At 46.9% G+C, this 14,857-nt stretch overlaps 1 protein-coding gene across 1 annotated transcript in view; it reads left to right on the forward strand.

The window, feature by feature from the left end:
• The first annotated feature begins 667 nt into the window (after nucleotides 1-667).
• Nucleotides 668-14,857, forward strand: part of LOC147894687 (Ribosomal protein L18e/L15 superfamily protein) — a 51,169-nt gene continuing 36,979 nt past the window's right edge. The window contains exon 1 of the mRNA XM_087384917.1: nucleotides 668-1,198. Coding sequence (XP_087241043.1) covers nucleotides 833-1,198 — 366 coding nt within the window. The 5' untranslated portion in view covers nucleotides 668-832. The remainder of the gene's footprint in view (nucleotides 1,199-14,857) is intronic.

Raw genomic sequence — 14,857 nt, forward strand, 5'->3', positions numbered from 1 at the left:
CAGATCGTAAGCAACAAACACGAACCAGGTAAGCAACAAACACCATCTTGTTTTCAAGGACATCTCTTCCTTTCTGACTATATCAATAGATAATTATAAATGAATTCAAATTAAATTTCTCAAAATAGAGCTACCCTTTCATTCTTTAAACACACGTTTGAAATTCAAAAACATAGTGCAGGGAGGTCTAGTCATGTGCTACTAATCTCTCCAAACACACACACACACACACACACACACATGGCCATCTATGAGGGGGCAACTCAAGGGATTCAAATGCAAGCAACAAGCTAAGATGGATGAATGTCCAACCGGTTGTGCTCCACATCGAGCGGTGGCCATCCCTCTAACTGATATGTGAAGGGATGCCATCATAGGTGGACCAATGAAGCGCATCACTTTACACGTTGCAGACAACTTAGGCAAAAAAAGTTGGGCGGCCGGGGGGGGGGGGACAAGGGATGGGTGTCGATTGTGATTGGTTTACCTTGCTGTTGCACACATTACAGATGAATCAATTGTCTGATGAAAATGTGATGGGCAGGATGGTCTGTGAACAACAGCCATTCGTATTGCTCATCGCAGACGGGTACTTGGCGGTCTGAACCCACCCTATTGCGAAGGTTGAGTCACTCGACTCGTTGGTTAAGTTGACTTGAGATCGTCTTCTCTCCTTAAACTCTACCTAAACTCTTCCTGTGGAAATGAGGGCTTACTCCGAATAATTCTAAACCTCACAAAATTTACAGATTTCTCTGTTCGAGTACCTGTTGGAAGGAGATATGCCAACAAGATTTCGAAGCTAGAATGCTAAGAATTCAAACACGCAACAATGAGATCATGGTTGCAGCGGCAAGCTTGCCGAGCAGTTCGTGCTTTCTCTGCAAATCTAGCTTCTCAGCAGCTTTCCACAGTCGCAGACTCCACTGCTTCTCCTATCGTTGCTCATTCGAAGCCCTATGGCATTAGACTTTTGCCTCTAAATGACCTTCGTGACAACAAAGGAGCCACCAAGCAGAAGAGGCGCGTGGGTAGAGGCATTGGTTCAGGTCGAGGGAAGACTTGCGGGCGCGGACACAAGGGGCAGAAAGCCCGCGGTAGTGGCAAACCTAGACTCGGATTCGAAGGTGGCCAGACTCCACTTCGCTTGCGCCTTCCACGTCGTGGCTTTCACAACAAGTTCAGCTTGACATTCAAGGTATTTCTCTGTCCTTTTTGTCCATGCATTAATACACGCGTGCCGAGCTCTCTTTTTGTACACTGTAGCCTCGAAATGGAAAGATAGCATGCAAGGGAGCATTGCGATACAGTAGTGAATCAAATTTAACATAAACATTCGACATTGCACGCATATGTTGCAACCCGCGTAGGAATAGCCAATAGTCCGTGACGATCGTAGGATTTTCCAACGTGAATTTAGGGCAGAGGACAGGCCAAGGGAATCTTCGCTCCGCATTCACGAGGTAGCCTGCAATAATTCAAGCTATTCATGTGAGAAAAGGAAGTGTAAATGGAAAATGGGCTTTGTTATAGCTCGTTGTGTCTGGTCCAATTTTGGGAAATATGATGTCTATTTCATTAATGCAGGATAATCAATCAATAATGTCAATATGAAATAATTTATAGGCGAACAGCCAAGCTTCATGTCAATTTCAGTGATAGGAGCTGACAGACCATATAACTCTCTGTCTTCTGCACCATTTCTTATGTCTTGTAAGAATTGATTTTAATCATGCGACCATAAGATCGGATGGTGCGGACTGGTAATGATCTGAATGCCTTAGACATCAAGTTTGTAGTGAACTGGAAAGGCTTAACTTCGTTCTATGGACACGGCTCCAGTTGTTATTGGGCAAGAAGCCATATCCACCACTGAAGTACCCAATGAAAGGAGGTGCTTTGGATGCAGAGGAAAGCAGATTGGAGTAGCTTACACAATTGATCTACTTGCTCTTGAGAGGTTTGTGGGTTTCTCAGGTCTTTAGATAAAATCCAGAGGTGATATGGGAAAAGCTCTGCTATATACACATGAAGGGAGAGGTTGGATGACTTAGAAAAGGAAACTGATCATTTGAAGACAATATTAAGCATCATGTCGATTGAATGCTGGGCAGAATAGAGATGGTGAAGGTGGTGGGGGCAGCAGTATGTGAGGATATTCTTGCAATTGCACCTATCTTAAGATGTTTCTTGGAGATATCCAAATGAATAAATTTGCCTATGCAATACCTTATTTCTGCCGTATTAGCGGACATGCAAATTTCACCTTGTGAAGTTTTTGTCCATGTTGGGGCCTGCTGATATTGCGATAAATTCTTTTTGTCTTAAGTGGTGCGTTGCCCTATTAGCTAGATGGTATAAACAATTTTTTTGCTTAGATGCTCATTTTGGGGGAGACTAAAATGAAATTGTATAGTCTTCACAAGCAGTTGTAGCTTGAATGAAGAGAATGTGGACTACTTTTTTATTAGCCTTCTCCTTTAGTGCTAGCCTTTGTCACGGCTGAGTCTGCCCTTCACCTCCGGAGTGCTGACAGAAACTCATTAGGAAGACCTTTTGTATAAATGGATTCTCAAGTATGTGTGGGCATGTGGATTTGTGTGTTTGAGCATATGTTTATAGTATGGTCTACACCCACTGTTGGGCGCTGATGACGTCAGTGGGGATGTCAAGTAGCTAGTCCCTGCTATACTTGATGGAGTTTATGATTTTCAACCTTATGAGTGACTATCATGAGATTGAAACTGCACTGTCTTATATATTTAAAGGATGAGTTTGGGCATGTTCCTGGATTCATCTAGATAGCTGCTTCTGCTGTATTAGCGGACATGCACATTTCAAAGTTTTTGTCCATGTTGCGGCCTGCTGATATTGCGATAAATTCTTTCTGTCTTAAGTGGTGTGTTGCCCTATCAGCTAGATGGTTTGAAGCAAATTTTTTGCTTGGATGCTCGTTTGGGAGAGACTAAAATGAAATTGTATAGTCTTCACAAGCAGTTGTAGCTTGAATGGCGAGAATGTGGATTAATTTTTGATTAGCCTCCTCCTTTAGTGCTAGCCTTTGCCACGGCTGAGTCTTCCATTGACCTCCGGAGTGCTAATGGAACTCAGTACGAAGACCTTTGTATTAATGGATGCTCAAGTAAGCGTGGTGTGTGGATTTGTGTGTGAGAGAGCATATGTTTATACTATTGTCTACACCCACTGTTCGGCGCTAATGACATCATTGTGATGTCATAGTAGCTAATCCCTCATATTTTAGGGGCCAATTGTGAGAACAAGGTTGGGGCAAAGAGGGCATTAAGAGAAGAGGAGGGAGAGGAATCCTGAAAGGAGGAAGAGGAGGAGTTCGTGGCCTTTATTGTGGCTGAATCTACCCTTCATTTTTGACTCATGTTCTCTTTCATTACTGGCCTTTATTGTGGCTGAATCTATCCTTAATTTTTGGACAGGAAATTAGTTCGAAGACCTTTGTATACATTTATGCTTGCTTGTCCATGTGTATGTATGTAAGAATAATCATGGCATTCATGTCAGCTGTATGTGTAGCTGACAACTTCGGTAACGGGCAAATTGCCTAGAACACTCTCACATTAACTGCGTGTTGGAAAGGTCACCTCCCCATTTGTAAGCCCCCAAATGAGGAGAGCGTGGGGGAGGGAGACCTAGGGCAGGATGTGCCCAAAGAGAGAATACCTGGATGTGTGGATCTGGGACAGATCTGGAGCATTCATGGTTGGCGGGTTATCCCAAGGTACACAAGCCTACATGGAGAGCTATTGAGCGAGGTTTGTGGGCAGGCACATGGCCTGCAACATGCTCTGGATATGGCGCAATGAAGGCAGGTGTGCAGCAGCAGGGTCGGCCTGTGTAGATAGGCTGATTGGACTGGGTATAGCCAGCCAGACAGGCCTGGTTATGGGCTGGCCAGTGGAATGCCCCCTGCATAAGCAAATAAGGCAGTACCCTGCCCTTTATATAGGGCTAGCAGGCTGGTCGGCTGGCCAATCAAAGTCGGCCAGCACACAGCCCCAAAAGGGCAGCCCACAGCCCCATAAATGGGGAGCTGTGGGGTTGGTTGATGGACAGACAAAGTCGGCCAGGAAGCCCCTTCAAGTCGGTCAGTTTTGAGTCCCTTTGGGGCCTATAAAAGGAGCCCTTCGGCAGGGCATTCAACATCCAACAGTTCAGCAAAAGCAGGAGCAGACAGGAGCAGCCAGAGCCACTTCCTTGGGCCTCACACTGGGGGTGAAGGAGAGTTGAAGGTGAGCTGCAGACTCAGTTCCTAGAGGCTGGACCTTGGCTGTCTTCTAGGGCAGCAAGGTGTTGTGATCACATTCTCTGGAGCAGCCCTCTGACAGCAGACAAGAGCAGCAAGAAGGCAAGCCTTGGGCCTATACACAGCAGGTGAAGGTGACCCTGAAGGAGCTGCAGACTGAGCTTGAGTGGCAGCCCACCTAGGCTGGTTTCCAGACAGCAAGGTGGAGAGGATCGTTCTGGACGGAAAGTCTACAGACGCTCGAGGTGGAGCACGCGGACTCAAGTCTAGAGATAGCCGGCAGATAGGATAAGGAACTTGTGGTTAGATGAGAGGACCACACCCTTGGTGGGACTCTGGATCTATCTCTTTTGTATTGTCCATAGTTTTGGATGGAAATATATGAGTTTTGGTGTCTTCTATATCTGGCTGGTTCATTGTCTATTGATGAGTCTGCACACCTATTTTATGCACATTAAGTAAAGAAGTTTGTGATTCCACACCCACACCACACTGTGTGAGCTCCTGGGCATTACTATAAGTCTTCCGCTGTGTGTACCCTCTGTTGGGTAATTTCTAACATTGTGCCCGTCCTAACTCTTGAGTGCGGAAGTGTGGAACGCTGACCATAGAGAGTGCAACAGAAGGTTGTGGACAACATGGTTATGGTAACAACTATCTTCATTCCTTATATTGGGGCCTGGCAATCAGTCCCATTATGTAATGGGCAAGGTGCCTAGAACACTCTCTCACTAACTGCACCTGTCCCAACTACTGAGTGCAGAGCGTGGAATGCTGACTAGGTTGGGGCCTGGCAATCGCCAGTGATACTCCTATGTACAATTGCTGGACCCTCATTGAAGAGGGCATGCATCTGAATCCCCACTGAAGGGCTACGCTGGAGCTATGGGACTATCCATGACTGAGGCTATGCTACAGAGGCTAGGGGAGAACTGCCCCCATGAGAGGATGGAGCTATGGGGGCTGCTGCTGAAGGATTGTGTACTGCTGTTGGTCCATGGCCCGCGGTGGCTTTGGACACGAGCTATGGGGCTACTGCTGAAGGACTCTGTATTGCTACTATCCATCTGCCTGTGGTGGCTCTTGGGACAGGAGGAGCTGCTGCTCTGATGTTGCTAGAACGCTGCTGTGCTGACTGTGGCTGGAGGTGGAGGTGGAGCTGATGGTACGTTTGCTGCTACTTCTGAGGGTGCTGCTGCTGTTGCTACTGGGACCCCTACTAGCTTGGATGATCCTGGAATGAGGGAGGGATGCCCATTTATACATACATAGGGCTGCTGAAGGGCCGGCTCAGTATGGCACCTGCAGAGTGCCATAGGCTGCCCCGATGGTACTGTCTGGCTGCCGATGCTGCCACAACAGGATTGGGTCTGCAAGGTCCTGACCAACCTCATCTGCCACGTGGCTATCAGGGATCTACTGCACCTCTCGTGCTTGCTGTGTGCATCCATCTGGCAGTCTTGGAATGACTGCCATACTGTCCTGTCAACTGCAAAGACTGGTGCTGACCTGTTCCACTGACACAGCAGGGACAGGATGACATTAGTCAGTACAGCGGCTAATGTACTGTTGGCTGACTTGCTGTTGTGGGTTGCAAGGCTGCAGACCTGCCATGTAGGCAGCCATGCTATGGGCTGCAGTAACGGATCTGGCAAGTCAAATACTCACATAGGCTCAGACCACCTAGCTGTCTTGCTCCTTAGGTCAGAAGTATTGTAAAAATACTCCAGAGAAGAGTTATCCACATAGACCACAAAAGTAAATCCATAAGATAATTTTGTTAGAAATGACCCAATAGAGGGTACACGCAGCGGAAATAATGCCCAGGAGCTCACACAGTGTGCGGTGTGGGTGTGGAATCACAAACTTTTTTACTTAGGTGCATTCAATAGGTGTGCAGACTCATCAATAGACAATGAACCAAACTAGATAGAGAAATCACCAAATAATATATTTCCGTCCACAACTATGGACACAATACAAGAAAGACAGATCCAGAGTCCCACCAATGGTGTGGTCCTCTGATCTTACCACAAAGTCCTCCTCCTATCTGCTTGCTGTCTGGAAACCAGTCTAGGTGGGCAGCCTCCTGCAAGCTAAGTCTGCAGCACAAGGTACTTCTTTCTCCTCCTGACTGTAGGCCCAAAGGTAGCCCTGCTGCTGGTGGAATTGCTGCTCCAGATGACATCAGCAACCTTCTGCCCTAGAAGACAGTCTAGGTTCAGCCTCTCCCTGAGCTAAGTCTTCAGCACCTCAGCACAGTTCACCTCCTGGTCATAGGCCCAACTGCTGCTGCTCTGCTGCTCCTTCCTGCTCCCTGAAGTGCTGCTAGGCTGGATGATGAAATGAGGCCTGAGCCTCTCCTTTTATAGGCCCTGAGGCCTGCTGTAGAAAACCGACCAGTCTGCCCTGACTGGGCCGACTGGACAGACTAGGTTGGCTGGCCCAACCGACCTGGTTGGCTCAGCCCAACCAGCCCTATATAAGGGCCCTTTGCTGGCCCTTTGTTCCATGCAGGGTCCAGCTCCTTTGCTGCTGTCCTGCCACCTGCCAGCCCTGCTTGCAAGCCATAGACCTGCCCATAGACCCCCACTATACTGCACCTTGCTGCAGCCCTTTGCCGGCGCCTTGTCCTTCCCGTACACGTCCGTACTATTGCTGATGTCATCGTGCCTTTTACCTGGGACACCCCGCCATGTCTGCTGTTCCAGATTCACCTCTTCCCGGCCAGATCCTGATGCTGAATGCCTCGCCATCTGCTCCTGTTGTTGGCGCCATCTGTTGCAGCCACCTTGACTACAGGTGTGTTCCCTTAGCTGGCTGCCCACATGACAGCCTATGTGCTGCCCATGTGGCAGCCCCCCCTCTCTCTCTTCTCTGGACATATTCTGCCCTAGGTCTCCCTCCCCCACGCTCTCCTCATATGGGGGCTTACAGATGGGGAGGTGACCATTCCAACAAATTTCTCCACTTTTTTAACGCATGAATACTAGTGCACAGCTCCTTTTCATGCTTTGGCCTCTTATACTATGGCTCGGCTAGCTTTTTACTCTTAAAAGCTATTGGTCTCCCGTCTTGGAGGCTGGAACAATGCTGCATCAACAGCATAGTCACTTGCATCCATTTCAACCCAAGTGGTCTACTATGATCCACGATTTGAGCATAGGAGCTGATTACTTCTATCGAACTTGTAAAGGGGTGGAAAAAGAAAAGCACAACAAGTACTGGCCATCTTGTGGATTGAAGATCTTGATGCATAATTGAAGCAATTGGAACATTAGGTGACAATGCTATCCTGGCATAATTCTAGATGAAAGTTTGGAAGAAATCGACGAATTTACGAAAGGATTTGACCTCGGTGATCATTCTCAAAATAGGCACCTCACATATCTTTCTGATTTCTCATCACACCTCCGAAATGACATGTCCAAGGTATGTGTGTCACTGGCCTTCGGAATTCCAAAGGGTGGTAGATGCAATTACTGAGCAGTTAACAGAAATTACAGCCACTTAGAAAATTCAGATTTGCAAGAAAGAAACTTTGAACAACAATCCCAGAGCTAGATTGCCCCGGGGTCGCACCTAACACCGTATTGGCCGCAAAACATGGTGCCCCTTGCGGTATTTCTTTAATATTATCAGAGAGATCAATTTTAAAACAGAGCCATAGTCTGGCCAATATCTGATAGATCAATCAATGAATACCTGTTGGAAATAGAGGATAGAATCACTCACACCTCACTTCCTATCTAGCGCATACAACACTCAGAAAAAACTGAAAGAGAGATGGGACAAGACTCAGATATATTCCTCCACAATCGTGGGCAACAAAAGCTCAAGGATGAGCGTGTACAAATAGCCCGAGATGCTGTCAATGATGCTGAGCCTATTCCTCTCCCTCTGCGCTTGCCTGTGTGCAAGGCAGTCTGTGCAGGTGATGAGGAATGAGGGGGGAAGGGAGGCGTTTTATAGGAGGGGCTAGGCCCCCTCAATCTGGCCGACCAGGGAGTTGGCTCCCTGCCCAATGCACCGACCTGCCAGCCCACCAACCGACCAGACTGGTTGGCCTTTGCTGGCTGATCAGGCCGGCCTGGGCCAGGCCTATATAAGGGCCCATAAGCTCTGTTTATGGGCTGCTGTTGCAGCTCCCAACCATAGCTGCATCTGTACGTGTACGGCCCTTTTTTCCGTACATACGGACGTCCGCATGTGACTTTTTTGGGGGGGGGAAATCGGGATGCATACCTTATAGTATTACTTGGCTCCTATTTTCTAATCCGTACGACATCCTTGTGAAGGCTCCCAAATCCCAAGAAAGGCCGTATGTACTACAGTCTACGCCCATGAACCGACTCTCTGCTTGCACACCGACCTTGCTGCCTCAAGAGCCTATTTAGGCAGCTGTTTGCCCTCTTCTTCAGCACCTTGCTGCCCTCTTCTTCAGTCCGGACTTCCGAGTCCCCTCAGCCCTTCACTCTTCTTCAGTTTGCCCTCTTCTTCAGCACCTTGCTGCCCTCTATTTAGGCAGCCCTTTGCCCTCTTCTACTTGCTTTGGAGGTGAGTGGTCATCGTATAGTTGCAGCCCGCAGCCTGCCACGCTTTGCCTGCTTTAAGCGTCAAGGTAATTGCAATGGCTGCTCTTTTTTCCCGTTTTGCAGCAAGTGCTCTCTCTTTTAGTTGATGCCATCTAATAGGGCAGCCTGCAAGGGCTTCAAGCCCTCTTTGGAAATTGTTCCTTTGCCCAATGCCTTATTTGCCCTCTTTTGCAAATTTGCAGCTTGCAGATCTGCAAATGGGAAGACAAAAAGGACCAGAATTTGTAGAGGCCTTAAAGCCTTTGGGGAAGGGCCAATACACTTGTAAATGTAAATATTGCCCTCATTCATGGGATGGAGGACTGACCCGTATAAGGGCACATTTTCTTGGGCTCACAGGCTTGGGGGTTGACAAGTGTACCGTATGAGAGGATCACACATGGTTGACTATTCAAAGGGCACTCTCTATATAAGAGGCCTATCATGTATTGTTGAGCATAAGAGAGAAATGCACATTCACTCAAGATTCTGTTTATGAGTCTAAGCTAATCTATCTTGGAACCTAATTGACTTGAGGTACATGTCATGAGCATTCTCTTCATCATGTTTACACACATGTTCCATCCCTCTTAGAGCGCTCCATAGATTCTGAGGCACACATGTTTTGTCATGGTATCAGAGCATGGTTCTGCCTTTCGCTGAGGTGCCATCCTTGAGAGAGTGATCGAGAGATTGAGTGTTCATTTGTCATTCCGTTGAGTGATAGAAATTCTGTTCATGTGAGAGAATTTTCGTTCGTATATTGTGAGAGGATTCCTTTGAGAAGCTTTCGTTCATTCCACTTGGGAGATTCATTGAGAAAGATAGGGAGAGTTCTGTGATATTTCTGAGAGGAAATCTTGTCTTGAGAGATTCCTAAGAAAGAGAACAAGTGACCTCTCCAACTACTCCAAGGCCTCGACTTCAACAACTGCAAAGTGCTCAGCCCAGCTGCTTCTACATCGACAAGAAACCAGCTGCTGCTGCTTAAAGCGAGCTCCAGTCTTGGACCTACAACGACCATGCAACATAATTTTGTGGAGGGATCGGAGCGAAGTACTGCCTTTTCGAGTTCTCAATGTAGCTACCACTCTGAAAATCCGCAACAGTGGAATCTGGTTCGACACACCTAGCGGATGGGATTTCCATGTCGTATATGAGGGAATTGTGTGCAAAGATCTCTACGACTTCGTCACGTACATTTGTAGGGTGCTAAAAGGGGATTCAAGATCTAGAATTGATCACCAGTGTTACAGCAAAGCAACAAACTAGAGCAGTCTCCATTCGATGCCAGCGGACGGGCACCTACGTCTAGCCACAGCAGAGTGCAGGGACTCCAAGCGCACTGGCTCCTCCAATAGCCTCCATCAGAGCCTCTATGCACCAGCCTCTACAACGATTGTAGCTTCATCCAACCGGCCTCACCCTCCACGCATTGCCAAGCAACCTCCAGCACTCAGCCTCGACGGGATACCGGATCTCCTAGCTTCCTCCACAGTCAATGGCTGCCTTCCAAAATGGCCTCTACGGCTCTCCAAGCGACCTTACGAGCTCATCTCTGATCATTTGAGGCACGAAGCGACTCACAATGCACTCCTCTAAGGCTCCTTGCATAGCCAACGACCTCCAAGGCCTTCTACACAACAACTGGTAAGCCTCCACGAAGAGCTTGATGCAAGCGAGCCGCGAGACGAGTTGCGACTCCTAGCAAAGCAGCAATGTATTGTACAAAGTCGCCCCGTTGAGTAGGTGATCTACGTAGAAACGATCCCGGACGAATTGATTGTTATTGAGGACGCAGAATCAACGATCAGCGAAGCGGCGATCTTCTGCGAAGGCAACCATTATCTCTCTCTACACAAGTCCAAGGTTGAACCTTAAGACACGTGGCAGTTCCTTGAAATGCCACGTGGTAGATAGATGTAGTCAAGGTAAGGTTGGATTAGGTAAAGTTAACCCATGGTTTAGAGGCTTGGTCAGCTTCTTGCCATATGGCAGATTGGAAGTAGCTGTGGGTAAGCATGCTTAACCTTGGTTGACAGAATCTGGTTCAGTTTGTGGGTAAGCATGCTTAACCTTGGTTGACAGAATCTGGTTCAGTTAAGTCACCAACAGTCAAGTTTACCACAAGCTGGTTTAGGTTCAGGATTGGTTAACTGTCACATCACCAAGTGTCACCTAAGCACATAGCTTCTTGCCAAGCACGATTTGCAAGTAGCATGTGAATCTCTGTGCCACATCATCAAAGGTCCTTCTTGAGCAAAACTTCGACAAGTTGTAACTTCCAATCTAGGAGGAATTTGCACATGCTCCAAAAAGGAAAAATGATCGTCTTTTCGAACTCTACGCGCCTATTAGATCAGAATCTCTGTATGCAATTAGACACTGCCATTGAAGCAAAACGAAACTCATGGTAAGACCTTTGCAACAAATGGAAAAGCAAAGCATGAATGCACATAAGTATGCCAAAAGCGCAAGTGCATGAGATGACCATAGCACGAAGCATGGCATCCACACATAAAGCATCAAGGCACATGGAAGAACAAAGCATCATGCATGAAACTACACAAGGAAGAAAATTGCAGATTGAAGAATCAACAGGTCGACTACGTGGAGTCATCATCAAGCCATGAGCAGAATGACAGGAACAACATATATTGAGAAACAACAACCTTGCCAACCTTGCCTATATTTTGTAAAACAAGCCTGACCACCTGAGAGTAGCTATGAAAGCACCTAGGGGAGGTATTGACATGTAAAAGCCACACTTGACTACCTTAAGTAGCAATGCATGCACTAAGGGGAGGCGATGGAATGTAACTCACTTCTGACCACCTTGCAGTAGCCAAAGGATCATGGCACCAAGGGAAGGTGTTGAGAGTTGTGGTGCCATGAGCACATAGATTAAAGGGCAAAGGTATGTGATAAGGAATGTATTAAAGTAGCCACCCTAAGATGTGGACTACATGATGTGGAGATGTGGATTGAGGATATCCACAAGGAGAGATGTGGATGAGAGGATCACACATGGTTGACTATTCAAATGGCACTCTCTATATAAGAGGCCTATCATGTATTGTTGAGCACAAGAGAGAAATGCACATTCACTCAAGATTCTGTTTATGAGTCCAAGATAATTTATCTTGGAACCTAATTGACTTGAGGTACATGTCATGAGCACATAGATTAAAGGGCAAAGGTATGTGATAAGGAATGTATTAAAGTAGCCACCCTAAGATGTGGACTACATGATGTGGAGATGTGGATTGAGGATATCCACAAGGAGAGAGGTGGATGAGAGGATCACACATGGTTGACTATTTAAAGGGCACTGTCTATATAAGAGGCCTATCATGTATTGTTGAGCACAAGAGAGAAATGCACATTCACTCAAGATTCTGTTTGAGTCCAAGCTAATCTATCTTGGAACCTAATTGACTTGAGGTACATGTCATGAGCATTCTCTTCATGATGTTTACACATAGGCTCCATCTACCTTAGAGCGCTCCATAGATCCTCAGGCACACATGTTTTGTCATACCGCTCCTCCCGAAAATGTGAAAGATACTTGTCGAATATTGCAGGCAAAGGCGGCCTTGAAAACTGCTGCAAAACAGCTTGTTGAAGATGTGGCTGATTTGGGAGATGCCTCAGTGAGTGGTACTGCAAGTGGAAATGCATTTGGCAGTGCATATGAGCCAAAGCAAAAGAAGTTGAAGATGTCAAAGGGAACCTTGGCCAAGGCATGGGAGTCAGAGGCACGGAAGGATGCATACATTGCTCTCCATCGTTTTTTTTTTGTAGAGGATATTCCTCATTGGAAGGTGAGGAGCCCTTATTTTTTGGAGATGGTTCGTGCCATTGGCCAAGTTGGGCCTACCTTCGAGCCTCCATCCCACAATGTTTTGCGCACAACGGAGCTAACTAATGAAGCAGTATGCATAGATCAAGAGATGCTACAATTCTGGGATAAGTGGAAAAAATATGGCTGCACCATAACTTGTGATGGCTGGTCTGACACTCGGCGCCGGCCTATAATGAATATTATGGTCTCATGCATATTTGGTTCAGCCTTCTTGAAGTCCGTGGACACAAGTGGGCAGTATAAGTCAAGGGAGTACATCTTTGGGATACTGAAAGATGCCATTCTTGATGTTGGGGCTGAAAATGTGGTGCAGGTGTGTATGGACAATGCATCTAACTGTGTGCGGGCAGGAGAATTGGTGGAGGAAGAGTGGCCAAGAGGTGAAATGGAGGGAGACATTTGGGGCTCACACACCAAATTTGTAGTGGTTAGCTCTTCGAGTGCTCTCGCAAGGCACATGTGCCTCTCCTTGTGAGAGGAATTGGAGCACATTCTCTCTTATCCATACTAAAAGAAAGAATAGGCTGCTTCCAAAGAATACCGAGAAATTAGTATACATCCATACTAATTTGCGCCTCATTTCCAAAATCAAGGAAAGGGGATTTGAGAAGATAGAAGTGACCCTAGAAATGATCAACAAGGAGAAGGATGATGATAGGCTGCTAGCGAGGCAAGCAGAGACAGAGGGAGAAGATATTGCAGCCCCTATTGTTATACTTACAGGAACGATGGATGTTGCAGCTTCAAGCAGCTCTAGTCTTTTGGAGTTCCATGGCGAGGCAGATGAGGATGATAGTGATGATGAGGAGGGGGGTGCGGGCACTGATGCAGATGATGATGAGGATGAGGATGAGCAAGAGGATGAGGATGAAGATGCAGCTTGAGTTGAGCCTCATTGGTTGTGAATTGTCATGCATGCTTTATTTCCAGGCTGTGACACACTGGCAGCCTTTTCTTTAGGATGTTTTGCCTTTCATGTTTTGGTGTAGTTACTAGTACCTACTTCCTTTGATCATGATGTTTTGGTGTAGTATTGATTATTGATCTATGATCTATGATTCCATCATTGACAGTGGACACTATGTATGATGTATCCAAATCTAGAATCCAAATGACTATGGTCTCTGGAGGCTGGAGTCTTTCATGAATGATGAATCACGATTCACGACTCATGAGTGATGACTTTAAAATTAATATAAGTTTCAAGTTTCAGTTTAATACCTCTCTGTCAATTTAATGTGTACAATGATCAATGATCAATCTATTTTTTTCTGAAAAATTTTGGGTAAAATTAGGGTCACGTATGTTTCAGCCCCAGGGGCTGAACCATACTCCAATCATACTTCCGTACTCGTATGACGTATGTGTATGGTAACGTATGGAAAAAACTATGCTCCCAGCTCCGCCCGTGTGCAGGTCTAGGAGGCGCCTAGGATGCCTTGCCATCTTCTTGCTGCAGCGCGGGTTCCCTGCCAGGTAGGTCTTCTGCCTTTTGCCTTCCCCTACCCCCTATGGTCTCCTGCCTCCTTGTCCCCTCAAATCGGGGGCTCATTTTTTGGGACAGTGACTTTCTAACACCCCCTCTCAATGTCACAACTGTGGGCCGATCCCCATTTGTCGAATGAGGTGCTCTAACTGCTCCCTGGGAAGCACCTTCGTGAAGACATCTGAGATGTTGTCGTTGGTTAGACAGTATATCAACTCTATGACTTCTTCGTCTATAAGTTCTCGAACAAAGTGGTAGTGGACCTCGATGTGCTTCGTTCATGCGTGAAACATGGGGTTGTTGGCGATCGCTATGCAACTCTAGTCATCTTCTTGGGCCACATTCATGTCCTCCAAGAGGGTCGGTCTGTTTTATAGACTGGTTGGCCTACAACCAGCCTATAAAAGCCCTCCCTGGCTCATTTGCCAGGGGAGTTTTTGGGCAGTCTTTGCAGGCTACCTTCCCTGCTTCCCTGTCCAGCCTTTGGGGGCCCTAAAGGGGTCCTAACCTAGGCTAAGACCTAGCCTATAAGATGGAAACACTTAACCTACTGTTCTCCAGTGGGCACTAGTGAACAAGAACTGAATTACTGACTTGACCTAAGGCTGAGAGACTGACCTACGTAGCTTGTGCCTGACTGTCCCTGGACAAGG

The sequence above is a fragment of the Dipteris shenzhenensis genome, chromosome 14, assembly GCF_047967505.1.
Source record: "Dipteris shenzhenensis isolate YYH24624 ecotype China chromosome 14, Dip_SZ_1.0, whole genome shotgun sequence".
NCBI classification, from domain to species: Eukaryota; Viridiplantae; Streptophyta; class Polypodiopsida; order Gleicheniales; family Dipteridaceae; genus Dipteris; species Dipteris shenzhenensis.